General features: G+C 47.2%; 1 protein-coding gene across 1 annotated transcript in view; it reads left to right on the top strand.

The window, feature by feature from the left end:
• The window catches only part of LOC141727898 (uncharacterized), a 143,392-nt gene that overhangs the window by 62,387 nt on the left and 53,986 nt on the right, over positions 1 to 27,019 (top strand). The window contains exons 3-4 of the mRNA XM_074534187.1: positions 4,971 to 5,558; positions 5,625 to 5,691. Coding sequence (XP_074390288.1) covers positions 4,971 to 5,558; positions 5,625 to 5,691 — 655 coding nt within the window. The remainder of the gene's footprint in view (positions 1 to 4,970; positions 5,559 to 5,624; positions 5,692 to 27,019) is intronic.

The raw sequence follows: 27,019 nt of genomic DNA, 5'->3' as shown, positions 1-27,019 counted from the left end.
CATCTGGTCTTTTTCAGCTGGGCCAGGGCCCACCCTCCTCCAAACAGCTGCCAGTGCTGAGCAGAAGTTGAGAGTGGATCGTGCAGGGTGAGGGCACACACAGAATCACAGAATCATAAAAATTCTAGGTTGGAAGAGACCTTTAAGATCATCGAGTCCAACCCATGTTCTAACACCTCAACTAGATCATGGCACCAAGTGCATGGCTCTGTCCTGGCGCCTGCAGCGATGCCCCCTGGCCGAGCTTTGGGCTCTGAGCTGGCAGCTCTCCCAGGGGAAAGGCCTTGACCTACCCTCACCATGTCCCAGAGGCTCAATCCTGAACGTGGGCTGGGAAGCCAGATCACCTTTACCAACAGGCTTAGCTGCAAAGAAAGGCAGGACACAATAGCTCCAATGGCACTGCTGAAGATTCTCCTTCAGACCTGAGTGTCAGTGAGGGCACCTGGGTGATTGGTGCCCTCCAAGGCACTCCCTTGTCTCTGCCTTCCAGTCAGGAGCAGGGCCAGGGGGACCTTGTGCCTGCAGTGGCCCCACCCTGGGATGGAAGGAGCCCCATGCGGGGTAGGTGGGGCAGAAAGGACTCCCTGGAGCTGCCAGCAGCTCCAAACCCAGCCCCAGGCAGGGCCAGGGCTTGGCAGTGGCAGCAGAAGCAGCTCGGGCTCCCTGGGGGCAGCAAAGGAGCTGAGAAAGGCTCAGCCCCGGGGCACAGCCCTGGGCCCAGCCCCTTCCCTCTCTGCTCTTCTCTGTGGCTGTACAGAGCACACAGAAGGACACTGTGGCATTGCACACGGGAGGAGAATGGACAGATAAATGCTCCTTCTTCCCACTGACAGCGATCCTGTGGGATCACTCAGGGCTCCAGAAGGGAGCAGGGTAAGTTTTCCAGAACTGATCCACCCTCAGAAGAACTTAAGGGAACTGTCTCATGAGTAAACTCTTGCCACACTGCCACGGATTATTCTGTCAGAAAAGGTACATTCAGAACATGACTCCAACATCTGGCAAGGTCTTCAAAGCACCATTCACCAGTATTTTCAAGTAATTCAAGTCATGATCCCAGTTGAGAAGGGATCACAGATCCTACAGAACCATTTCCATGGTGTGCTGGGATCCCCTTCTCCCTTGGGGAATTGGGCACTGCAAGGGGGTGGGGTAAGGCTGTGGGAGCCCGTGCCTCCTGGTCACTCTCCACGCTCTTTGCAGGTGCTGTGCAACATGCCTGGAGGGGCAGCTGCAGCAGCCCAGGGCCCGGGGGCTCTCTCCCTCCCTCCCACACAGGAAAGCCTCACTAAATGCTTGGGGAAATCTGCAGTGCCACAGCTGTCTCTCCCAACCTCCATCCCTCCCGCCTGCTTGCCCACCTGCCCATGGAACAGCTCCCACAGCCCACGGGCACATGGCCAGGCCCTCTCAGGACACACTGGAGCCTTGCTCTCCTGCTCTGCCCTTTCCCCACCATGGACACCCCGTGCAGCCGCTCCCAGGTTTCGGGACGTGTCTCCCACAGAGGGAGCCCAGCAGGACAGCTCAGTACCCGAGTGCCCTGAGCCTGCTCGGGACAATTCCTCTGGACTGTGCCCGTCTTGTCCGGGCTGTGCCCGCAGTGCCAAGCAGCAGAGAGGCCAGCTCAAGCCTCAGCAGGGCTCAGGCCCAGAGGCACAGCATTTACCTCCTGTGACTGTGCCTGGCATCGCCTCCCTTCCTGCAGGAAATGCCACCTTCCATAGAGCCTCTCTGTCCATTCCTTGAGAAAGGAAGAGGCACAGCTGGATCAGATGGAATCATTGCATATCCAGGAGGTCGCCTCTTCAGGAGGCAATACTTTTCCAAGACATGGGTTATGATCAGGAAAATCCTGATTCCCCCAGGCCTTTGGGGCTGGCTATGGCCCTCCCTCCTCCAAGCAGCCACACCTCAGGATGTGCCTGGTGACTGGGAAAATGCAGGGGATCACTGATGAGTTTGGGCTGCGCGGCAGCTGATGCCCAATGCCTTCCTGCAGAGGCTGGGGAGAAGCTGCAGTCAGGCCAGGCAGGGAAACAGCCCTGCAGGGCATGGAAGCAGCAGCGGGGCAGCGAGGCTGCCATGGATCCCTTCCTGGTGTTCCGGGCTCGGCATGTCCAGATGTGCAGCCAGAGCCCTCGGCTGCTGAGCCCCAGGACAAGGCTGAGGGAATGCACCCACCATCCCCTTTGAGCAGTTCTCTCACAATGTGCTTCAGGATGTTGTTTGGCCCATGGTGAGGAAAGGGTAGAGGGGGAGCGAGGCTGCCATGGATCCCTTCCCGCTGTTCCGGGCTCTGCTCTGACGTGGGGGACCCTGGCTCACTCCAGGATCTCTCCCAGGTCTCCTCCCAGAGCTTCATCCCACAGCTCAGCCCCAAGGGCCAGACAGGTATTAGAAATTTCACAGCCCACCATTGGTGATTCATAGTCAGAATGCACAGGAAAACTCTAGCTGTGTTTCAAAATACCAGATGCTGTGTGGTTTCCTTCCCACTGCAGATTTTCCATTGCCCCAGCCTCAGCCCCTGGCAGCCTGCCTGGATGTTCTCCCCACGCTGCTTCTGCAATCCCACTTGTCCAGGTCCTCCTGGTTCTGTGGGCAGCTCTTTGGGCCACTGAGGCCCTGTTCCTCCTTTGTTTGTGAGCATGTCCGAGTGAGAGATGATTCAGGGGCTCAGCACCAAGGCCTCCAGCAGCAGTGGTCAATTCCTGAGCACGCTCGGGGGCCACAGGCAGCTGCCCATGGCTCTGGCAGGGATGTGAAGGGGAGGCTGTGCAGGGCAGTAGCCCCCACGCCCCCGCCCTGCCCATGGGGGCCTGCAGCCCGTGGGGATGGAGCAGCAGTTTCTGGTTGTGAAAGTCCATCCAAAAATCCTTCATTTTTTGCCTCACAATTGTCATGAGAAAAGACCCCCGAAAGGTTAAAAACTGTTGAGCCAGTTGGGAAAGAAAGTCTCATGCTTATTCAGTGTGTTCACAGGTGGTGTTTTCAGAACATGCCATGCTGAACTTGAAGGGGCATGCTGCCCTTTTCTGAACAATGGAACTGGACTTTCTTCCAACCTCCTGACTTGGCTGCACTGAGCTCTGGGGTGGCTCCTCCCCTCCAAGAGAAGACCCCTCTCGCCTGCCTTCAACCACCGTGACGGACAAACAGAGATGCGAATCCCCTCATCAAGGAACCAAGACAAGACAAGGAACCCCCCGGCACCCTACTGGCACCCCCCTGGTACCCCCTTGGCAACCTCCTTCCAGAGACTGGGACTGAACCCCCCCACCCCAGCTCGGGGAGGGGGAAAAACTGCCCAGAGTAAATGTACCTGCAAACATTCGGCCATGAAAACAATGGAGTAACCTCCCCCCTCCTGCTGTTCCTATTCTTTTGCCCTCCATGGAAACCTAATTTTGGCCACCCTTCCCCCAACCAAGAACAGTATATTTTGGGGTTCGGTTCTGACTGTCCTCTGAGATCTCCCCAAAGCGTGCACCAGCGAGTTTCGGCGGCGGGACCCCCGAAGACATCACATTTCGGTAGCTATAAGCCCCTCCCTAACCTTCTTTCCTCCCTCTTTCCCTTGTCTTACCCTTCTCCTCCCCAGATTCCCTAACCAAATGCATATTCAGTTGTGGTTATCATTAATAAAATTGCATTTTGTTGATTTGTTACTGCAAAACCCCTGTGCCTTTGTTGGTTATTTTTTGCACCAAAAAAAATCATTCATCACCCGTTCATTTCAGGTGGACCCTCACATAATTGGCGACGAGGATGGGATTCTGGTAGCCCGTGAGATTTTGCAGGTTCTGTGTAGTCTGTAATCTCCGTCAGACTGCATATGCCAAAGCCAAATCTCACCCTTGATTGAGCACACAGGCTCTGGAATTGACACAAAAGATTTTTCAGTGCAAAAGCAGGGGAAATTGTTACAGTCACTTCTGTTACTGATCTTACCGGCACGGACTCCGACACTGATACTCCTCCTAATCCTGATATTGATATTGGAATTGATGTTGTATTGGAGTTGTATCTGAACCTGTTACTGTTGTTATTGCTGTATTTGTGTACCTGGACTGTCTAAAAGGGAGGGGACAGACCTGAAGAAATTAAGCTGTGCCTTTTAGACAGATATTGTCCCTTCACCTACACATGGAGCAAGGGGTGGCCCAGCGAAGGCTGAGTGGCATTCCCCCTGTTCTAGGTTCTGGTCCCCTCACAAAGAAAACATTTGTGTGCGTGTGTGAGTGTGATTGTGTATCTGGACTGTCTGGAAAGGAAGGGACAAACCTGAAGCAATTAAAACAGTGCCTTCCAGACAGATTTTGTTTCTTCAGCTATCTAGGGAGACAAAGGGCATAAAAAGGTCTGTATGATTGTGTAACTTGAGTTCACAAATCAGCTCCCTGGTATAGTTCTGGTCTCTTCACACAAAATGAATGAAAATCTCAATCCTAAAGCAAAAGCTGACTTTTACTACTTGCTTGCTAAACACAATGCAAAACCGTCATCTGGTGGAGAAACTTGGACAGAGAACAATTGGTTTAATTTGGAAAATGTCATTGATAGAATATGTTCTTGCAACATGAATCAAAATTCAAAATAGGTAAAAATAAGAACATCCTTTGCTCAGTTCTCGGAGCATGTCTCACTGCAGCCATAGAAAACCGCTGTAAATGGAGAAGTGAGGAAATGATAATTATAGACTCCCTTCAAAATTTAGTTGAAATTTTGCAAAAACAGTTAAATGAGGATAGAAATGAAATTTACATGCTGCGAGCTGCCCTCAGAGAAGAACACACCAAAAACATACACAAAATCAACTCCTCTACAGAGGAGGAAGAAAAAGGAACACCTTGCATTAAAAAAATCTATCCATACAAAGAGTTCGAGGCAGCAAAACAAAACTATCCTTACAAAGAATCTGAAACAGTTAAAAATTGTGGGGAAAATTGCTGTCCTCGTTTGAGACTTTTTATTAAAACTGAATATAATTATATTAATGATGAAGACCTGGATCCCCACATAAAAACTAAACAAACACCATTCAGCGCTACCGAATTAAGTAAATTGAAAAAGGAATTTGGACGCCTTCCTCATGAATCAGAAACGGAGTATGTGTTCTGTGTGTCTCTCACTGGCGGAGACCAGATTAAGTTAACTGAACAAGAAGCCAGTGGATACTGGGGATGTGGTGTTTTCCTAACAACAGGAGATAAGCGTGACTCCTGGTCTCTAACACAACATGCAGCCTATTGGGCCAGGGGAATAAATCCCTTGGAAAGGGGTGATCCCCTGGCAATTGCCACTACCTCCGACCAGATCTTAGAAAGTGTACAAAAAGCTGCATGTTTGCAAATGATTCATGAGAGAAAATTATTTCCTGGTTTTGAATCCCCAATGCAACTGCCTGTGAAGCCTGAAATTATGACCCCTTTAATTCGTGGGCTTCCAGAAACATTGAAATCAACAGCAATTACTATTCAAAAAACAATTATGGCTTTAAGCCCAATAGATAGACTGGATAGATTTCTTAACAACTCCACTGATCAGTCTGAGTCTGCCCCATCACCCTATACACCAACACAGACCCCCACAACACCATCTGACACATCTAGCCGCAGCCGCAAAATTTGGACATGGAGTGAGGTAGCAGTTGATTTAATAAATTATCATAGACAGTATGGGCCTGTAAAAAGCCTAGAGGAAAAATCAGAAAAAACAAAAGGTGTCCGGTTTATGGGAGCCCCTAACACTGAAAACACAGAACCAGGAAAACAGATTTCCAACAGACAATGCTGGTGGATGCTGGGAATAAAAAAGGGGTCCCCCGGGACATAATGGATGGTTTACCACTTGAAAAATTGCAGAAAATCATAACTAACTGGAATTTAGGGAGGCCAAACCCCCCTACCCAGCCTAGTGCACCGATCCCTCTACCTCATCAGAAACTAACAAATACTCCTACCAATACACAGTTCAGTACACACAGTACATCACAGTCTCTCCCACAGAACACAGGCAATGAGCCAAAGTTAATCCTTTCCCAGCTTCTCCCTCGGAATCTGGGCAGTGAAGCTGTGTCTCAGCCTCTCCCACAGAACACAGCCACTGAGCCAAAGAACTGTTTCTCAGCTTCTTTCACAGAACTTGGACAGTGAAACCCTGGCTGCGTGTCTCCTGAAAAGCACTAGCAGTAAGCCGGCAGTAACTCTTTCGCAACTTCTTTCACAGAGCCAAAGCAACATAACTGCCCAACATAACCGCCCGTACCCCAAAACACAAACAGTGAATCTACACCAACAGAGCTTTCGGGAAACTAATATCTCCACTGTTTACAGGTGAGCGAAGGGGTGGAGGTTGGGTTTACTTACGAATGCTCACAAAAAATAAATCAGGAGACATGTTAATTACAGCAATCATGGGCCCCAAAAAAGCTCTGGTAACATAAATTGTTGATACGGGAGCCCAGATCTCTGCACTTACACATAGAGATGCTCAGAAGTGTGGAGTTGTTCCAACAATAAGGCAATGCTGCGTTCTTAATGCTTTAGGAACCGTAGAACCAATGAATGTTGCTCTGGTCAAAGTAACACTCCCTGGAGAAGAAAATCAATTGGTTGTCAAAATGGTAATTGGGGACATCCCGAATAATCTGCTAGGGATGGATGTCCTTGCAGGAAGGCAGTGGGAAGACACTGAGGGTTTTCTGTGGTCTTTTGGCACTCCGCCACTTAACATTAGGCTGCTTCAGACCGCACCTGCACTGCCTTACAGTAAAATAATCAATGTGAAACAGTATCCCTTGCCTTCTGAAGCTAGAGAAGGCATCAAACCAGTTATTCAGGATTTGCGTGATCAAGGAATAATAATTAACACACACTCCCCATACAATTCACCCGTGTGGCCAGTCCGAAAGCCCAACACGAAGTAGAGACTTACGATTGATTACCGTAGGCTCAATGCCAACACTGACCCTCTGACTGCAGCAGTGCCAAATTTAGCTGAACTAATAACATCAATACAAGAAAAAGCTCACACAATCATGGCAACCATAGATGTCAAAGACATGTTCTTCATGATACCTATGCAGCCAGAGGACATGGATTGCTTTGCATTCACATGGGAGGGACAACAGTACACATTCACCAGACTCCCTCAGGGATACAAACACTCTCCAACACTAGCACACCATGCTTTAGATAAGGAATTAGAAAAAATACCTAAACCTGACACTGTAGCTGTGTACCAATACATTGATGACATTTTGGTGGGAGGAGAGGAAATTAAAGAAGTGGGGGATCTCCAGCAGAATATAATCTCTCATCTGGAGAGCCTTGATTTAAAGATTCCTTCAGAGAAAATTCAAAAGCCTTCTCAGGAAGTAAAATTCCTGGGAATTTGGTGGCGATCTGGTAGCACATGCATTGCACCTGACACTTTAACTTCTTTAGAGCAAATAAAAATGCCCGAAAACAAAAAAGACCTCCAGCAAGCCTTAGGACTGTTAGTATTCTGGAGGAAACATATCCCAGATTTCTCAATCATTGCTAGGCCCCTGTACAACTTACTAAGGAAAGTAGTCAAATGAGATTGGACTCCTTCTCAGGAGGAAGTATTACAATTGCTGATTTTTGAAGCCACAGCACATCAGGCATTGGGGCCCATTCATCCTAAAGACCCTTTCCAAGTGGAATGGGGATTTGCCTCCTCAGGACTATCAATACACATCTGGCAGTGAGGTCCTGAGGGTCCAACGAGGCCTGTCAGCTTCTTTTCCCGTGGTTTTAAAGATGCTGAGAAAAGACACACTACCTGGGAAAAAGGATTGTTTGTTGTTAGCTTAGCTCTCATTGAAGTAGAAAAAATCACACGGCAGCAAGCTATCATCTTGAGAGGTCCCTTCAAGGTAATTAAAGCTGTCACTAATGGGACCCCTCCACCTGGCGGCATAGCCCAAATGTTGTCAGTCAGGAAATGATATGCTCAGATAGAGAACTACTGCAATAACTTTTCTGTCACAGAAGGTGCTGCAAAATTCTTGGCAACACAAGACACTGAGAGCCTGGATAGTAGTCAAGACAAACCTGTTTCTGTAATAAAAGTAGCACCACCATTCTCACCTGAAATAGCAGCAAACTGTTGGTTTACAGATGCTTCTTCAAAGCAGGAAGGAAAGATTTGGAAATATAAGGCGGCTGCTTTACATATTTCATCTGGTGAAAAAAATCATCACAGAAGGGGAGGGCAGCGCTCAGGTAGGAGAACTCATAGCTCTCTGGAGTGTTTTCCAGCGTGAGGCACAAAACACTTCTCCTGTTTACATCTACACTGATTCATATGCAGTATACAGAGGCTGCACTGAGTGGCTCCCTTTCTGGCAACAGAATGGCTGGGAAGTTAACGGAATCCCAGTGTGGCAGAAAGATAAATGCAAAGAAATCCTAGAAATCGCCAGTAAAGGAAACTTTCTGGTTGGTTGGGTAGCTTCTCATCAAACAGATGGGAATCAAGCAGGTGAATGGAACAACAGAGTTGATGAACTAGCAAGGCTTAGCCCCCTGAAAAAAAGAAACTATTTCAGAGGATTGGAATCAACTGTTAGAATGGTTACATGTAAAAAGAACACACAGGTGCAAAAGATCTGTACGAGGAAACACACGCCCGCGGCTGGCCAGTCACCAGGGAAATGTGTAAAACATGCATATCGGCCTGCGAACAGTGCCGCAAGCGACTGGAAAGGCATCCTTTAGAGGATGATCCTCTGCATTTGAGGAAAGGTAAAGGCTTGTGGGATGTGTGGCAGGTAGATTATATTGGTCCTTTTAAGAAGTCAGGAGGTAAACATTTTGTGTTGGTAGGAGTGGAAATTGTATCTGGGTTGGTACAAGCTGATGCTTTTAAAAGGGCCACAGGTGATAATACAGTTAAAGCTTTGCAGGGGTGGTTTGGAACTTTTCCAAAGCCAAAAGAAATTCAGTCTGACAACGGGTCTCACTTTACTGCTAAAGTGGTAGAGGATTGGGCCAGAGCCAAAGGCATAAAGTGGATTTTTCATACTCCTTACTACCCTCAGGCTAACGGGATCGTGGAAAGGACAAATGGCCTTTTAAAGCGGTTCCTTATGCCCCAGAAAGCAAACTGGGACTGTTGACTGTGGGAGGCTGTTAAGGGGGTAAATGGCAGGTGGGGGGTGAACGGCTGCCCCAAAGTTACTGCTTTTTACCCCACACCTCCAAGCATCATCCCTTACTGGAAGGTCCCAACGATGCAAACAATCCATCACATTACCCTGGACAACCTGTCTTAGTGGACCTCCCCACGGTGGGCGAGGTACCACTTGTGCTGAAAACCCCTCTGAATAAATATGCATGGGTAGCCTCTGACGCTCTTGGAAAAGAGCACCACATACACACATGCTGGATAATCCCCTCATTTTAAACTCCTTTCTGCCTCTCAGTGGCATGATTTTTTGTTGTTCTTGCTTTTACAGGAGAACCCCGAGGGACATGAGAATCATCTGAAATATGATAGCCTTACTAATACTTTTCTGCATATTACCACAATTTCATGGACAACCTCCTGGTGAGCAGCTGTGGCCCGAAGCCATCGTTCAGCACACCAATGTTCTTGGAACCTATCCCAAGGGCCGTTACCCGAGCCTGGCAACCCTAGTGCTGCATGACTCCAAGGTGTACCACCCGAATGAGTGGAGATGTGACCAGAATGAGTTGATGAGAACCGTGACAGATGGGAACAGTTGGTGAGTGAATTTTGGTAACATGCAGAAAGGTGGAAGGAACTCTCCATGAAAATGCCACCTCCACCAGAATTGCAGGAAATTTTATGGAAACAGGTGGAAGGAATCATCTGGACATCCCTTCAGCAAAATTATGTCCCATGAAGAAATGGGGAAGTTTCAAAATAAAAAGTCTCCTCGCTCTGTGTTGCCGCCAGGAACATATTGGTAGTTATGCTTTAGGTCTCAAAACTAACAATCTTGCAATTACAAGAGATTGTAATGATGCATCACTTGATTGCTGGTACAGTTTAACTTTGCTCAAACCCACTTACGTGACATGTCGTTGGCAGAATGACACAGCTAGTCCATTAGGACTAAGAGGCTTGTTTACACATTCAAGATAAACACTGTACCAAAACTCACACCAAGTGCTGTAATTACGCTCTCTCAGACGCAAGGTGTGAAGCCCTTTTCTAATACATCTCAAAGGGCAGACACTGTAAGGCCTGCACTGAGCACGGTAAACACGGCAATCACACCCCAATTGGCAGAGGCAACAGGAGGCCCCTTTACATGGCCCTGGTCTCAAGCCTTCCTGCAATTTATCGGATCTATGGGAGATGTCATGGGTCTAAACTTACTAACAGTAGTTACACATGAAGACAAGTCGTATACTTGACAAGAATGGGAGAAACAGAAAACCTGGCAGCTTCAAGGAGTAGTGCGAGAACAAATTAGCATCGGGTGTTGAATGGTTAATGGGTCTGACTATAGCAAAGCAGGAAAACAAACAGGAGCAAGTCTGTACGCACCTAAGCGTACGAGACTGCTGGCACATTTTTACATTAACTCACACTGCGGAGGTAGTTTGCCTCTAGTCCAAGGATACACAAGACCTTTCTTTTAAATTTGTAATAAATGCTGAAACCTACTTTACCACTGTCACCACTTCACCTGTACCACCGGTCATACTCATCCCAAGAATTTTCAAGATTGGACTTTATATAATTAGGAAAACTGGCCAACAACAAATATTATTCAATCCGGCATGTCTCTCAAACAGGTCAAATTGCTAATGCAGAGCAACGTTTCAGAAATCCAGTCAGCCTGTTCTCCGTTCCTGCAAACTTCTTTTGAAGGCTGGACCACTTGGCTTCGGAAACGAAGCTCTTTTAAAATTAGAACACCAAGAGACGTGACCGGTGTTATGCGTACAGGATTGGGAATTCTGAATAGCATTGATTCTGAAGTACTAATGAACAAATTGGCTGCTACAACTAGAGATCTGACCAAATTACAGCAACCTCTGAGGTCATCTCTGTTAGCCTGGGGACACACCAGTGGCTGCTGTCAAACATTTTGCCAAATTGGGAAAGAGCAAACGTGAATGACCACAAATTGGTGATTGATGCACTTAGTGCTACACAGAACAATGTTTCCCTAGCCCTCAGCTGTATCCAGGCACAACTGTGGATGCAGTCGGTCTCTGCTTCAATTATAAGAGAGGGCGAGGAAGGCACCTTCCCCACAGAAGTTTGGAAAATAATTTGGGACAGTGCCACTGAATTTGAAAGAGAATTCCAATCCTGGTGGAACCTGGTGAACTTTACCTATGATCCCATTTCAAACACAGCCACTGCTTTTGTTTTAACCATACGCAATGCTTCTGTACATTTAGTCTTCCCTGTTATTGCATTAGGATTAAACCATGATGGAGCTGTTCTCTATCCCACTGAACATAGGGGATGGGCCCGTCAGGTCAATGACAAATGGCAAACGGTTAATCTGGAATCTTGTATTGTCCGAGAACAACTGTTGTATTCTCGTTGTATTCCATATCTCTCAAGTCCCATACTGTACCAAGCTGTTCTTCTCTGCAGCACAGTTCTTCGTGTGTCCTCTCAGGGGCTCCTCCTGGGCCTCTCGATCCACCTCTGTTTATTCCAGTTACCTTCACGAGCTACAGCTGCTGCCCAACTAAGGACTTCGCAGCTGTAGCTTGTTTGGAGTAACTAGGACCCACACAGATCTTACAGGGACTCTCTCCATAAGGACCCACTTATTTAATACATAGATCTTATAATACAGAGATCTTAACAGGGACTCTCTCCATAACAATACATATATTCAGGCCCCCACAAACAACAAGGGTTCATCTGTGAAAGCAATGCAATCGTAGCTCAGGATATCTGTTTAGACACGGAGCAAAACATCTGTCATTTTGAGATTCGTCCTAATGAGGCTACTGAAACAGTTCTTCTATACGTAGGCAATGGCTGTGCATGCTTTAGAACCATTTGTGATTTTGTTTTTGTAGAAGATATTGGGGTACATACAAAGAATCAATCAAACTTTTGTGCTTGTAACTTTACTAAGATTGCAGGATGTGATTTCTCTTATGAAGCTCCAGTTACCTCTCACTACATATTGCAATTCAATTACACACTGATTCACAAGCTGATGCCCACTCCTATCGGAATGAACCTCACCCTCGTGAGACAACTGCTGCTCTATCAGGATCTGGTTGAAATTCTCAAGAACAAATACACCGGGTTATGGAGAGGGTAAAGCAGGATGCTGAGCAAAGGTGGTGGGATACTTTCTTTGGGTGGTCACCTACTGCCACAGGTGTCCTGAACAGTGTGTGCCATCCAATTGTTGCTCTTTTGATTCTAATTACACTTGGCTTTATCTTGTCAGCAGCCCTATTCATTCTGAATGGGAACCTGATGAAAAGGCTAAGGAGATTGATGTCTGTAATCAATGCACACCGCTTAGCCGATGTCCTCTATACTATAGACGTCCCCAAAACATTTGACACAAAACAATTATGATTTGAGCATGTGTGCTTTAGAGCAATTTTTGGTTCTCAAGTATGATTTACAGAAGGTTATTTTGATCTTTAGTAGAATATTTTAGAAAATAATTTTTAGAAGACAATGCTTACATTATGATTTGTTTGTTGTTTTTGTTTTATTTGTGATTTGTTTCAACCATTTTATGAAATTGTTATACAAATGATATTGCTTTAATTAATTAACCATTTTTTGGAAGTTATTATATTTACCCATTTTTGAAATTGTTATAAAAGAATAACCACGTGTGAAAATTATTATGATAATCAATATTAATTACATTAGTTTATTGCTTCCCTTTCCCCTATCTTTTTCTTTTCTTTTCCCTCTCTCTTCTGTTTATCCTCCTCTTTTCTGTCATCCCTATTTTTTCCAGGTTATGCTACCAACATGCAACGAGTTCTGAAGATTCATCAACGACACTCCAGAGTTCTGCTGATGAAGATTCCCTCAAGAAAATCATGAGTCATGGGGTCGTGTGAGAGTCTGTCCGAAATGTCCTTCATTTTTGCCTCACAATTGTCATGAAGAAAAGACCACTGAAAAGTTAAAAACTGTTGAGCCAGTGGGGAGGGGAGGTCAGGAGCTTCTCAGCTCACTGTTTCCACAGGTGTTGTTTGCAGAACATGCCATGCTGAACTTGAAGGGGGCATTCTGCCCTTTCTGAACGATGGATCTGGACTTGCTCCCTGCCTCCTGGCCTGGCTGGTCTGAGCTCTGGGGCGGTCCTCCCCGCTCCAAGAGAGGACTCCTCTCATCTACCTTCAATCACCGTGACAGACAAGCAGAAATGCGAGTCTCTTCATCAAAGAACAAAGACAAGAAATCCCCATGCAATAAAACCGCCCTCGCACCTTCTTCCAGAGACTGGGACTGAACACCGCCCCCCCAGCTTGGGGGAGGTGTGCACAATCCGGGGAAAAGCTGCCCAGAATAAATGCACCTGCGAGCACTGGGCCATGAAAACAATGATTTTGTGTGTTGCTTGGCTAGGACTCTGTGTAACCCCCTTTTTCTGTTCTTTCCCCCTTCTTGGAGACCTTTGTTTTGGCTCCCCTTCCCCCCAGCAAAAAAATCGAATAATTGGAGCCCTGGTTAGCCGCGCTTTTTGAGATCTCCCCAGACGTGACCCAGTGAGCTTCAATGGCTGGACCCCGAAGGACAAAAGCGGCACCACGTCTCAGTAGCTATAACTCCTCCACCCTCCTGTCCTTCCTCTTTCCTTATCTTCTCCCTTTCTTCCCCAGTTCCCCTCACCAATACTTTTCAGTTGTGGTTATTTCAATAAAACTACATTTTGTTGATTTGTTACTGCAGATCCCCGGTGCCTTGCTGGATATTTTTGCACCAAGAAAATCATCGCGTTAAACGTTAACCGGAACGGACCACAACAGTAATGAACAGAACAAACACCTGGGAAGTCCAACAATGCATACTGCAAATCATCAGAATTTTGCATTGCCCAATTAAGATAATCTTTTTTCAATGGTAAATAGATAACTGCAAATTCTTGACCTGCTAAACTTAACAATCTGCTCCTGGCCTTAATTACAATTTGTGCTATCATCTCTAAAACTGTGAAAATAGTTTTTGGAAACTTCTAGGGAAGAAAAATCCACTCTATTATCAACAAAGGATCTCTCTCAGAAGGGTCCCACAGAAAAATGAGACCACAAAGTGTAGGTTTTTCTCCTAAAATTGCAAAAAGGAAAGAGTTTTCTGGAATACAGCAATGAGCTTGCTATCTTTGGAGAGCTCCCATGACCTTGTCAAGGGCTGAACGAGCTTCGGGTATTAAGGTTCTTGGATGTTGTAGCTTCCTCTCAGTAAATCGAAAAGTGGACCCAGTTCATCATTGGTGATTCCCAAAACAGGTCTGACCTAATTGATTTCTCCCAAAAGCTGCTGTAAGCCTTGCAGATTGCTGACACTGGTCTGGAGCTGTATCTTCTGTGGTGTTATTGTTTTCTCAGTCATCTTCTATCCAAGATCCTTCCAGGGTGGAACTTCCTGGATTTTTGTAGCAGAAATTGCAAGTCCAGCATTTTGAATTTCAGTAACAACACTAGCACGGGTTCACTCCATCTCTGCCTGCGCGTTGGAGCTGCAATGAGAAAATCATCCATGTAGTGCAGAATCATGGATCTGGGAAACTTCTGTTGAACTGGAGACAAAGCTTGGATAACAAAATACTGGCAAATTAAAGGCAAGTTCTTCATTTTTTGGGGCAATGATTTCCAGTGATATCTCTGCATGGGTTCTCTTCGATTGATAATGGGAACTGGAAAAGCAAATCTTGGAGAATCATTGGGATAAAGTGGAATGTGGAAAAAACAGTCCTTTAAATCAATGACAATGAGAGGCCAGTGTTTTGGGATCATTGATAAAGAAGGGAGTCCAGGTTGATGAGGTCTCATGTCTTCAATCACTTAATTGATCTTCCTCAGGTCATGAAACAACCTCCAGGAGTCCGATGTCTTCATATAGATGATGAATGCTGGTGAAATCCAGGGACTATTTGTGGGGGAGATGTGACCTTGTTGTAATTGCTCCTTTACCAATTTTTTAAGGATATTTAAATTTTTCTCTGTTAAAGGCCATTGATCAATCCATATAGGATGATCAGTTTCCCAGGTCAGCTTTCAAGTGGCAGGTTTTGACGTGGTTTCCATCAAAGGCCCACTTCCCACTTCCAGTTTGGCTCCCCATTGCGACAGGATGTCTCTCTCCCAAAAAATGAGGCTTCTGAACAACAAAAGGACGCACCGTTGCTGTCTTTCCTTCAGGACCTGTAATGTTAATAATGGATGCATTTTGCAAACACGTGGCAGCACCTCCAATCCCTGTAAGGGAACATGAAGGAACCACCAAATCCCAATCATTGGGCCAGAACATGTGAGAAATTACAGTGACATCTGCACCAGTATCTGGCATGTCTGTAACATAAATTGTTTTACCACAGTGAATCAGGCAGCAAGTCAATTTTGCTTGGTTACTGTCCCAACATTGCACCCAAAAGACCTCTGGACCAGAGGTACTAGATGGCACAGACACAACTGAATTCTTTGGAAAGTTGTTTTGCTTGGGTATATTCATGGGTAACAGAAATGCAATAGCAATAGGTGTTTTTGGTGGAATTACCATAGGAACATCAAGTGCAAGAGCTAAAATCATTAGCTCTTCATTACAATTTACTGAAACAACAGAAGTGTGGTTGATAGGGTCAGGCGTTCAGAAGATCTCGCAATGTTACGGGAAGACAGGGCCCCTGTTCCCTTAGATAAGAAAATTAACATAGGAAAGCAGCCCCCTAAACCAGATGCCAGTAATTTTCATTCCTACCCAGTAAATTGCCACAGCTTACTAACCATACATGGTAAAAGACAGACCCCCCCTGACATAGAAAACCCTAGATTATAAAACCCCATGAGAAGAGATAACAAAGGCCTTTTGACCGTCCACCACATTGGTGTCTGCGTGCTCTTTGGCCCGAGTGACCCTGGAGAGTTTGGGTTGCTGTGCTGTCTCTCCGAACCAGGTCGCCTGCCTTGTATCAGAAGGCAACACAGAAGGAAGGATTGAGAGTTTAAAAATTTTGTTGTTGGCTTTTCCTAGAATCAAAACATTTTGTCTTTGTTGAAAAAGATTGACAATTCCTGTAGGAATGCTCACACAACACAAATTATTTCACAGATGAATCGGTTTTGAGGAGGCTAATTTGAACCTTGCACTTGAGGATATTGAGCTGGAATAATTTGAGGATTGGTTAAATTAGGGATAAATGACTGACGTACTAACACCACTTGACTGGGTAACTGGCTGCCAGGGGGTACCACTACTTGTGTCTGGGCACGGTGGTAATCTGTGCTCTTTTTTAAGTTTAACGACAAAGGTCTGCCATCAATGTCAAACTGAGAGTCACAGCACTTAGAAAGATACTTCCCTTTTCGACATGGAGGGCAAATAGAAATTTGTTTAGGTTGGATTGTTTTCATAGGACAATCCTTTTTAATGTGACCTGGTTTACCACAGGTCTTTTTATCAGAGTCCAACGGTGCAGTACCAACAGATTTTTCCCAAATTTTTTCATGTTTTTCTAGGAGCTTTTCAAATTTATCCATTTGTTGTGTCAGATTATCTTCCAATGTTTTTCCTAATGCATTGACCTGTATGTTAGCAAGATGTTGTGCAGAAGTGAGCCTACTGCAAGCTGTTAGCATCTGTGTAATAGGTGGAGGCTGATCAGGCAAAGTTAAAATAATTTTTCTACATTCCTCATTAGCATTTACAAAAGCAAGGTTTTGAACAATATAGGAGCGAGCTTGCTTATCTGGACATTGCTTTTCGACTGCTTGGGTAATCTGTATAGAAAAGAACCATAGGATTCTGTTCCACCTTGTCTCTGTTCCACCTTGTCTGATAGTAGTATAAGCATTTACATGGGTACCAGCTGGCTCAACTGAAAACAAAGCTTTTCTAGTAGCATCTTTAATATCTGTTAATACAAGCTGAGGCAATTCCACCACTTGATTTTCTGGTCTATGGTAAAGTGGATCACCTGCTATGTTGGGTAACATCTATATTCTCATAAGGACTATTTTCATATCTTTCAACCAATTTGTTAAGAAGTTTTTTCCATTGTAATTCCCATAAAAGATATTGTGAATTGGTTAAAATTAGGGAAGTCACATTTCGACAATCAGCAGGGACTAGGTCATTGAAATAAAAATTACTTTTCAACACATTATTAAAATAAGGAGAAGAGAACCCACTTTTGTTTCAAAGATTGACAGAGTTTTTTTGTATCATGGTGAGAATGACTTTCAAATCGTGGATTTACCTCATTATGACCATATCTTACAGGTAATGCAAAGAGTTGTTTCTTTGAATCCAAATATTTTTCTAAATTTTGATTAATATTAGACCAATTAGGTAATTGCAATGGAGGGTTCACTTCTGATTTAGATTGTGATTTATTTTTCCCTCTCAGTACTCTTGTGTCTGATTCAGAAGAACAGGTAGGATTGTCACTGACATAGCTGTTCCGGGAACTCTGCCTATCTCATGGCGGCTGCTTAGCTCTAATCACAGTTCTGCTGTCTCTTCAGCTTGCATTTTGTAGCCTCCCCAAAACCCTCTAATTTTGTGCATTCCCACAGTAAAAAACTGCACTTTCTTATTCCCTTCATAGAAACTGGGAGAAAACACACTGTAAATATCAAGGAATGCAGTGCAAGGATGATGGGCATCCCTCAGTTATCCCAACAGATTGATGTCACTGTCAAAATTCCCTCTTTTTCCAAAGGGTTTTCATTTGCTTTGGCTGCTCTTTGTATGGCTTCAGGTCATTTTTCCCTTGATTTAAGAAAATATCTTGGCCGTTCTTGAAGAATTTCCCCTTGGAGGAATTATTCAGTTCTGCAGTCTTCAATATACACCCTATTTTAAAAGACTTTTATGCTATTTTTCTCCTCTCTGTGTTTGCACACTTGTTCAACAAGGTTTTCTTTGTAAGAATATAATTCAGAATATTCCAAAGGATTAAAAAATGCTTCAGTATTTTTTCCCTAAGTATTTACAAAAGAACAATTAAAAAAAATCTGTATACATGCTGGATGGAAAATGCAAACAGAAATAAACTTGAGAGTTCTTCCAAAAACCCTTAAGAAAAAAACCCATGTATTCATCCACAGAATACAAAAATGGGCACGTTCTAGAAGAGAAAATTTGTGGAACGGTTCTGCACAGAATTCTATGCTTTCAAGCTCTTTGCCCTTCAGGGGCACTTCCATTCTCTGAACTGTAATGCTCTGAGCATGTTCTGCTCACCATGGCAGCTTTCTGCTCTCCCCTGGTACAGATCATCCTCCCAGCAAAGGGGGAGTGCAGCCACCACAACCCGCAGCACCTTCCCACACAGCAAGAACCTGAAGGGGAGAGATGGCTTTCACCAGCTGCTGCGGGCTCTAACACTGCCACCTCTCAGCTGCTGAAAGCCTGAATTTCTGTGTTGCAGTGTGTTAGTTTATTGAGCCAAATGTTCTGTTAGCTTCTGGTATGTTCAAGTGTTCTCTGAGTTATTACAGTTAGTCTCTCCCCTATGTTACGCCCTCCTACCCAAGTGTCCCTCAAGGAATCCCCTCCCTCCTCACCAGATTTTTCCCTGTCTGTCAAGACAACCCAGCCCCTTTGGCCCATCCATCAGCCCAAACCCTACTCTTTGTTCCAGAAAGTTCCCTGTCCCTCACCCTAAGATCCAATCCCTATCCCAACACTCTCTCTTCCCCTTGTTCTGATTTGTTGTAGCCCTCAAAACCACACCCCAAGAGTCGCTTATTGGTTACCATATGGTGTCCACCCCCTGTTTTGAAAGATTTTAAAAACCTGTGCACAGGGGTACTGGCGGTTCTTTGAACATCTGTTCCCTTTGGGAATTCTCACCCGCAGAACCTTCCCCTTTTTTCTCCTGATGAATTTGCTGCACTTTACACCGCAGAAGAGCCTCCTCTGCTTCCTTCACTCAGCCCTCCAGGGTTCTCTACTGCTCAGCATTTGGGCTAGAGGTCCTGGCTCAGGCAAAACCCCAACCTAGCCAGTTCCCCACTCTTGCCATTGTCCCTGGAGCATCCCAGAGCTAGGCAGGGCTGCGGAGGGCAGTGACAGTGACCCATGCCCTGGCATGTCCCAGCCCCCAGAGCCACCCCTGCCAGGCCACAAGCCCCAGCCCTGGTCCCCACTGCGGCCTCAGGGGCTCCTGGACATCCTCACCCTGGGTGCAAAGGCAGCCTCAGGAGCCCCCAGGGCGCTCTGGGTTCACATTGCAGACACCCTAAAGCCAGCACTGAAAGGGACATGGATGGGGACTGCAGCTGGATCTTGCAGTCCTCAGCACTCCTGACTACTCTCTAAGTGAACCCAAACCTCCTTTGCAGCACCTTGAGCACATTGACCCTGCTCGCCCCTCCTGGAACGTGGTGTTCTCACATCCTACACCAGCCCTTTGCAGGGAGTGACCAGCTCCCAGCTGCTCTGCTACCCTGGCCTTACTTTCTCTGTGCCAGCAATGAACTTAACAGATACACTCCTGAGAAACATAGCACAACATTTGCATCTCAGGAGCTCTTTGGCAAAAAAACTCCACTATTCCCTAGTTTTTGCACAGAGAAGGAGGTCCTGACAAAGCATAAGGCACAGGCAGGGCTCTGGCATACGAATTCCTGAGCCACAGGATTCTACCCATTGTTGTTCCTAGCTGCTTTGCTGATATTTTAGAGCCAGTTCTGGACAGGGGCTGCTGCTGACAGGGTAGGAAAATTTGGAGAAAAAAAGGTGTAGGAGACAACCAAAAAAACCCAAGGGGGGTAACCCTTAGAAATACAGAGCACAACAGAAGTGCTTTGAGATGGTTCAATAGAAAATGCCACCAGCAGCGAGCAGAGCCCGAGGTTGCTCACTGCCACCCCAGGGGCTCCTCAGTCCCCTGCTGGTTTGTGTCTGATGCAGCCCTGCCTGGAAAGGGCTCCAAGCTCTGGTGCATTCTTAGCAGCACTGAAAGAAGAGGTGAAACAAAGAGCCATTTTCTGTCCTGCCTGCAAACTCTTCTGCTTCAGTGCCACTGCCAGAGATCATCCCTCTGTCAGCTTGGCACTGTGCCTGCTGCATCCTTGTCCCTGTCCCTTGCATCAGCTCCTGCACATCATCAGCACTCGCTGTCTCGCATCGTGAACAGAGAGAGCTGTGTCAGAAGAGCAAGGAGTGCATTTTCTTGGCCTTTCTAACAGACACAAGAAGCATGAGTCCAAATAACTTTGATGTTTGTTCCTGCCCTCCTTTTCGCTAAGTCTTTTCTGCTTTAATGCAAAAGCCTCTTTTCCTACATGGATGGAATGATCTGGAATTGGCAGTTGCCTCAGGCTGTCAGGCACCATTGGAGTTCTCTCTTGTCTCTGATGAGGATTTGGTGAATTTTCCATTGGTCCCTTGGTGGTGTCAGCATGGGCTGAGCTTAGCGGCCGACTCCGCTGTCCCCAGGGGAAGCATTGGGACGCCAAGCCCCTCAGGGCTGGAATTCGGGGTTGGGCGGGCTCGGAGCGCCCGGAGCCTGGGCCCGTGAGGAGCTGCTGCTGGCGCTGGCTGTGCTCAGCCCGCTGTGCCGAGCAGCCGCGGCCATGGAGACACAGGCGGGAGCTGTGGCCGAGGCCGGCAGGCGGCCCGGACCGGCTCGCAGCTGCGAGGCCGCCGGCAGCCTGTGCCCTGGGGCCGGGGCCGAGGCGGGCGGTTTGCGGGCAGGGCTTTTCCGAGCCGGCCGCAGTGTGCTGCCTCCCGTGTGGGCCCGGCTGCGGCAGAGGCCGGCGGGAGCGCGGCGGCGCCTGCAGCGGCGGGCAGAGGCCGCAGAGAGCAGCAGCTCGGCCGGGCCCGCTGCGGAGCGGCATGGAGCTGCCGGGCAGCCCTCGGCCGTGTCTGTGCGCACAGGGCAGGTGCAGAGCCGGGAGCAGAGGCAGGAGCCGCGGCAGGAGCCGGCCATAGCGGCAGCTCGCCGTGCCCAGGGCCGCAGCCGCAGCTGCAGCTCTCCCCTGCCGGCCACAGCGGGAGCCGCTCGCCTCCGAGGCTCCGGCGCTTCCCGGAGAAGAGGGGCCCGGCCCCGAGCACGCCCTGGAGCCCCGCAGCGAGAGGAGCCGCCGGCGCCGCCAAGGGCAGCGCAGAGGGCACAGGGTGAGGAGGAGGACATGAGGCTCGCTCTGGGCCGCGCTGGGGCAGCTCTGCCCTCTCGGCCTTCACTTTGAGCCCTTTGCTTCTTTTCCATGAGCCATGATCCCCGTCCTTGGCCAAGGGCCCCCGCAGCCCTTTGCAGGGCTGCAGGAAAAGCTGCCTCAGTCACAGAATCACGGAAGCACTGGCTTAGAAGACAGAAACTTTAAAAATGATCGAGTCCAACCTCTATGGCCTAATACCTCAACTAAAGCACGGCACCGAGTGCCACATCCAGTCATGTTTTAAAGGCTTGCAGGGATGGGTGAGTCCACCAGCTCCCTGGAGAGGTCTGTCCCAGGAAGAACCAAGATAACACTGGGGCCTTTTACCCCCTGGTGCTTGGAGCTCTGGAAATTTGTCTTTCTGCTTAGGCAAAGGCCATGGAAGAGGACTGGGAAAAGTAGTCACAAATCAAGTATCCTACAGAGCTCTAAATTGATGTGCAAGGAATACAGAAAAGAAAGATAGAAAAGAAAAAAAGGCAAAACCCAAATAGCATCAGCAAAGTCTTGGGCATGAACACATAGCTGCAAAAAGGGTCTTCTCAGCCCTATTTCTTTGTATTTCTGGGAACCAGAGGAATCCTGCTTGAGCCTCTGGGGAGATGGGTTTGGGAGGTAAAAGTTCATTTCTTTTTTCTCCTTGGGGCAGCTGCTGGTGCTAGCATCAGCTGAGCCTCTCTCCAGACTGATTGCCTGTTCTGATTGTTGCAGCAAAACAACTGATGGCAGACAGAAGACACTGATGCTTCCAGAGACATGACTTTTTCCAGTGCCAGCTGGGAGTGGGAGTCAGAAGAAAAACTCCCAAAAGCACAACTCAATTGGAAGATTGCCTTCCTTTTCATTGCGTAAAGAAGCTCTAGATCCACTTGTGAATTGTCAGTTGTTTGTTAAGGACAGGAAGTTCACTTTCATGATTTTTTTTCATGTGCTTTGGAAGTGGATGAGGCTCTTGTTCATTCACAAACTCCAGACCAAAGTGCCTTTGGAAGATGGCCCGCGTGGCAATTTTTGCCCAGCCTTGGTACTTGTAGATATAAGAAAGCAAGGCCAATAGTACTTGCAGCCAAAACCCAGCAAAGCTTGGCTCAGTCAAAACATCTGGAGGAGATAGAGGCTTCCAGCTGTTCCTAGAAATCAGCAGAGTTCCAGCCAAATGGTTGTGTAAAGCACTAAGTGCAGTCTCTTTGCCTGGATCAGGGCCTTGCTCAGCTGAAGAAGCAGAAAGATCAGCAAGGAGCTCCCAAAGGCCCATCACATCATTTTGATTTTGCTCATCTTGTGTAAGTTTGCAACTAAACATGTGTTTACAGTTGAGCTAATGAGAGAAACACATAAGTAAATAGAGGCTTTATGGTGGGGCCATGACATTTCACAAGAGGAAGCACTGGTGTGCATTTCATTGGACCTCTCTAAATCCTATAAAAGTATTGTAGCCCTGATTTAAAATAGGCCTATATGAACCAAAAATGGCTTATGGGGTTTTTTTTTAAGAGTGAGAAAAACTACCCAAAAGGTGTTGTTTTGTGACATTTTAGAATATACTACCTGAAAATTACCAACTGCAATAAATCAAGAGTTTAAAACGGCGTGTTTAGGTATATGAATAATTAAAACCACAAAAATGTGCAGATATGAATGCATGTTTTCATAAAAATCATGAAATTATAGACAAAAAAACACATGCCCTGAACTACAATGCAAAGGCAGGTAGAACTGTACTTGAAAGATCTCTTCTTAGATTGCTGGAGTTTTTTCCTTGTGAAGAGGAGCTAGGGTATTGCTGAAGAAAAGTGGCACAAGCAGGACGGGGCAGCGTGCCGTGCTCCGTGCAGAGGCTGCCAGGGGCTGCCCGAAGAGCGCCCTGCTGCAGCCAGAGCCCTCCTGGCCTGGGGCCCGGGAGCAAAGGGCCAGGGCAGCCACCTCCTGCTCTTCCTGACCCTGCCACCGCTCGCTGCTGCTGCTGCTGCTGCTGAGGGAAAGAGAAAACTTTCCTAAGGCCCCATGAACGAATGCACTTACACAGCCCTGGGGATGCCAGTGAAGGAAACCATGTGTCACATAATGCATGTGTGACCAGTGTCACCAAACACCACCAAAACATGGAAAAAAACCTCTCTAGGACAGGCAGAAATTTAAAGAATTAACTGGAGACTTGAGGGCAGAATAGGCCGGAGGAGGAAAACAACTCTGAGGGAAAAAAACCCACCATACCTGGAGGGAAAAACATCTCCAGCTGCTCAGAATTGGTCAAGGGAACATGTCTCTAATCCTCTCCTGAAAGGGATGCTTTTGATGAGCTTTGCACCTCCAATGGCCTTGGACCAGAACCAGGAAGACGCAATTATGTAAATGTTACATAGATAGATAGATAGATAGATAGATAGATAGATCTCATTTCTGAAATCTCTCGTTACTGTCCTGTCTGCTGCTACACACATCAGAACTTGGTAGCCAGTGCCCTGCTCAACTACAATCCTGAGATTGCTCTCCTGTTGCCTCAAAAAAACACACTCTTGGGGAATCTGGAGCGTGTAGGTCCTTATGGAATGCAATCAGACCCAGAGCATTTCTGGGAGCTGCACTCTTTGTGCATCTGTGCTTGGGCAAGTTCTTCTCTTGGACTCGACCACACTGATGGTGCTGAAGTGGCTGGAGTCAGAAATGCAGCCCAGCCCCTTCCAGCTCCTGTGATCTCTAGCACCAGCTGGAATGCAAGGGCATTGATTTCCTGCTCAATTCCCAAAAAAAACACACACTGATTCCCTGGGCTGCAAAAAGGCACGAGCACTACTAAGCTCAGAGTGATCTCTAAGGCCATACTGCCTGGCCTGGAACCACAACAGCTCCTTCTGCACCAAGGTCCCTGCACAAAATGATGTGTTCTCATGCAAAACTACTGTATTCTCCAGAAGTGACACCTTGGAAATTAAAATTCTAGCAGACCCAGTCCCCGTGCTATAAAAGGGCAGAAAATAATGATGAAAAGAGCCTTAGTTGGGAGAAAAAGTAAATGAATAAGCCTCTTCCTCCAACCAAACAAAAAAAACTCAAGGAAAATAGGGGGTAAAGTCGCTTCCAAAAGTGGCTCAAATATTTGGATGCACTGAGGAGATGCTGAAGGTCCCTCACAAGGCTCCCCTTGTCCAGGCTAAATCTCCCTCAGCACCTCCTCCCTGGCCTTGTGCTGCACCCCTTGCCCAGCTCCCCTGTCCTTCTGTGCACACGCTGCAGCCCCTCCATGACTTTCTGCTTCCCAGGGCCCACAGCTGCACACAGCACTCCAGCTGTGGCCGGGGTGCTGCCCAGCACAGGCCACGCTCACTGCCCTGCTCCTGCTGCCCCACTGCTGCTGGCACAGCCACCGTGCCCTTGGCCTGCTTGGCCCCCTGGCCCCATGCTGCCTCATCTTCAGCTGCTCAGGGCCGCCAGCCCTGCGTCCTTTGGGCCCACGCAGCTCCCCAGACACAAAGGTGCACATTGCACTTCAGATCCAGCAGGCAGCATTGCAAGATGGCCTTCCTCTTCCAAGCAACACAAGACAGCAGTCAAGGACTTGCAGCTTCACCCCCAGTCTGTCCTCCAATGCACTTGCCAAAGCTGCAGACTTCAGCGCAAAATGGATCAGCAGAAACTTGCCCCTTTATGCTGTTTGCAGCTTCTCAAAAGCCAAAAGGTAGTTGGATCAACAGTGACTCTACTAGTGAAGAACCACTCAAGAAAACTGCAGAACACTTCCACAAGCCAAAGACACCTTTCCAAAAAGGGAAAAGAAACCAACAACGCTTTTTGACCCTCCAGCACTACCACGTGTGCCCTTGGCCGTAACACTGCAGAAGCCCAGAGATGGAGCTTCCTTGAGCCAACCAGCCACAAGGTGAGCTGGAGCCCCCAGCTCTGCACTGCCCCAACAGGACAGGTCAAAGGCCAATTTCTAGCTGTCACTGCCTGCAGGAAATGGCTACGTCCTGCCGGACTCGAGCACTCAGCATCCTTGGCCAGACACAGCAAGTGCTGGCTGCCCAGAAAACTTGCACCTCTGCCTTGCACTAAAGTCAGCACCCCCCACAACAGGCACTTACTCTCTTGGAATGATGAGCAGGCCATGGTGCAACCATGGCTGGACAAAGGCGGTGGTCATCTTTCTCGTTTTCCTCCTCTCTGCCTTCTTCTGCAATAGTAGAGAGAGCCAGGGGAAAGATGGCTCTTGCTCTTGTCACCTGTGGCAAGAGAGAATCATAGGGGACAGGCAGTTTCTTGGTGCTTATAACCCCATTTCTTCTCGCATCTACAGCCATATCTTCTAAGGAGAGTTCATCTACATTGTTAACAATGGCATTCTATGTCACTCCAATCTCTTCCTATGTGCAAAAAGACTCAAAATAGTAGATTGAGAAGGAAACACCATATACAGCAAAAAGCGCAGGAGCAAGATGGTGAATCATTATAGCATTGCTCTGCAAGTTTGTAGGATGTGCTGCAACACCAGAAGAAACAAGGCTTTTGTAAGTGTGCAAGTACCCACCGAAAAATGCCTCAAGCTTGAGGATGCTCCTGCACTGAGCAAGGCCTAGGGCTGCTCTGACACTCAGGCCTTCCATGCATCAAGGCAACCTTCTGATGTCACTATGACAGGGTGGCAACCATGCCCTGACATCACAAAGGGACAGCTCTGTGTTGGTCTGTGAATTTATGCATAGCAATAACCAGCCTTTCCTACAGCAAACACAAAAGAGCCTGGGAAGTTCTTCTCTGTCACAAAGCAGAAAAAATTCCCCTCATGGGCCAAACCCTGTTTCTCAAGGGATCCAAGAGTAACTCCAAGAGTGCCTCAAGCACCTACCCCAGCTGAGCACTCAGATGGGACAAAAGCAAAGGAAACCAGACCAAGAAAATGGCCAAAAGCATTGCCCACCTGAGAAATGACCCACCCTTTAACATTTTAAAGATTTAGTAAACCCTTAGAAAGGACTGAATAAGGAAAGATTGCAACACTGGGAGTCTCTGTGACTAGCAGCCACATGCTCATCTACAAAAGGGATGCTCTGCCTTTTATACCCTTAGCCCCTCCCAATGTTTTGTCAGTCAACTCTTTCTCTGCTGTCCATTGGTGGAGATTACTTTCTTGCATCCTGACTGGAGGTCAGGTGTTGTTATACCCTGCCTGCTGGTCACAAGCCAGCCCTCCTCAAATGCCCTGACTGCCAAGGCTATTACAAGGGGGACAGGAAAGAGGACTATGGGAGGACATATTACAATAACAGCACTTTACATTTGAACATAGTATCTATCCACATAATAGCTATCTCTTAATTGTGAGAGCCAGCTATTACATTACTCACCTATAATGCACAGAACCAAGAGAGAAGGCACTGTTGGCATAACAGCTGAAATCCTTCCTAACAAATCTCCCCACATATTTGCACATTTATTGGACATGGCCAGGACTCCTGTGGATGTACATCTCTGCCTTTCTTTCACTTTGGAAGAAGTCAAACTGGCAACTTGTGGGGAAACCAAGGGCTTTGTGGGAGCTGCATTGCTCTGCACACACCCAGGCCACCCGTGGCACAGAGCTTTGGTGACTAAAAGGATAAACTAGCTGGAAAAGGTTTTATTTTGACTTTCTTACCTGCTAACAGAAGCTGCCAAAATGAAAGTTTCCAAGC

The sequence above is a fragment of the Zonotrichia albicollis genome, unplaced genomic scaffold, assembly GCF_047830755.1.
Source record: "Zonotrichia albicollis isolate bZonAlb1 unplaced genomic scaffold, bZonAlb1.hap1 Scaffold_257, whole genome shotgun sequence".
NCBI lineage: Eukaryota > Metazoa > Chordata > Aves > Passeriformes > Passerellidae > Zonotrichia > Zonotrichia albicollis.
This window is presented reverse-complemented; position numbering and strand designations above follow the sequence as displayed.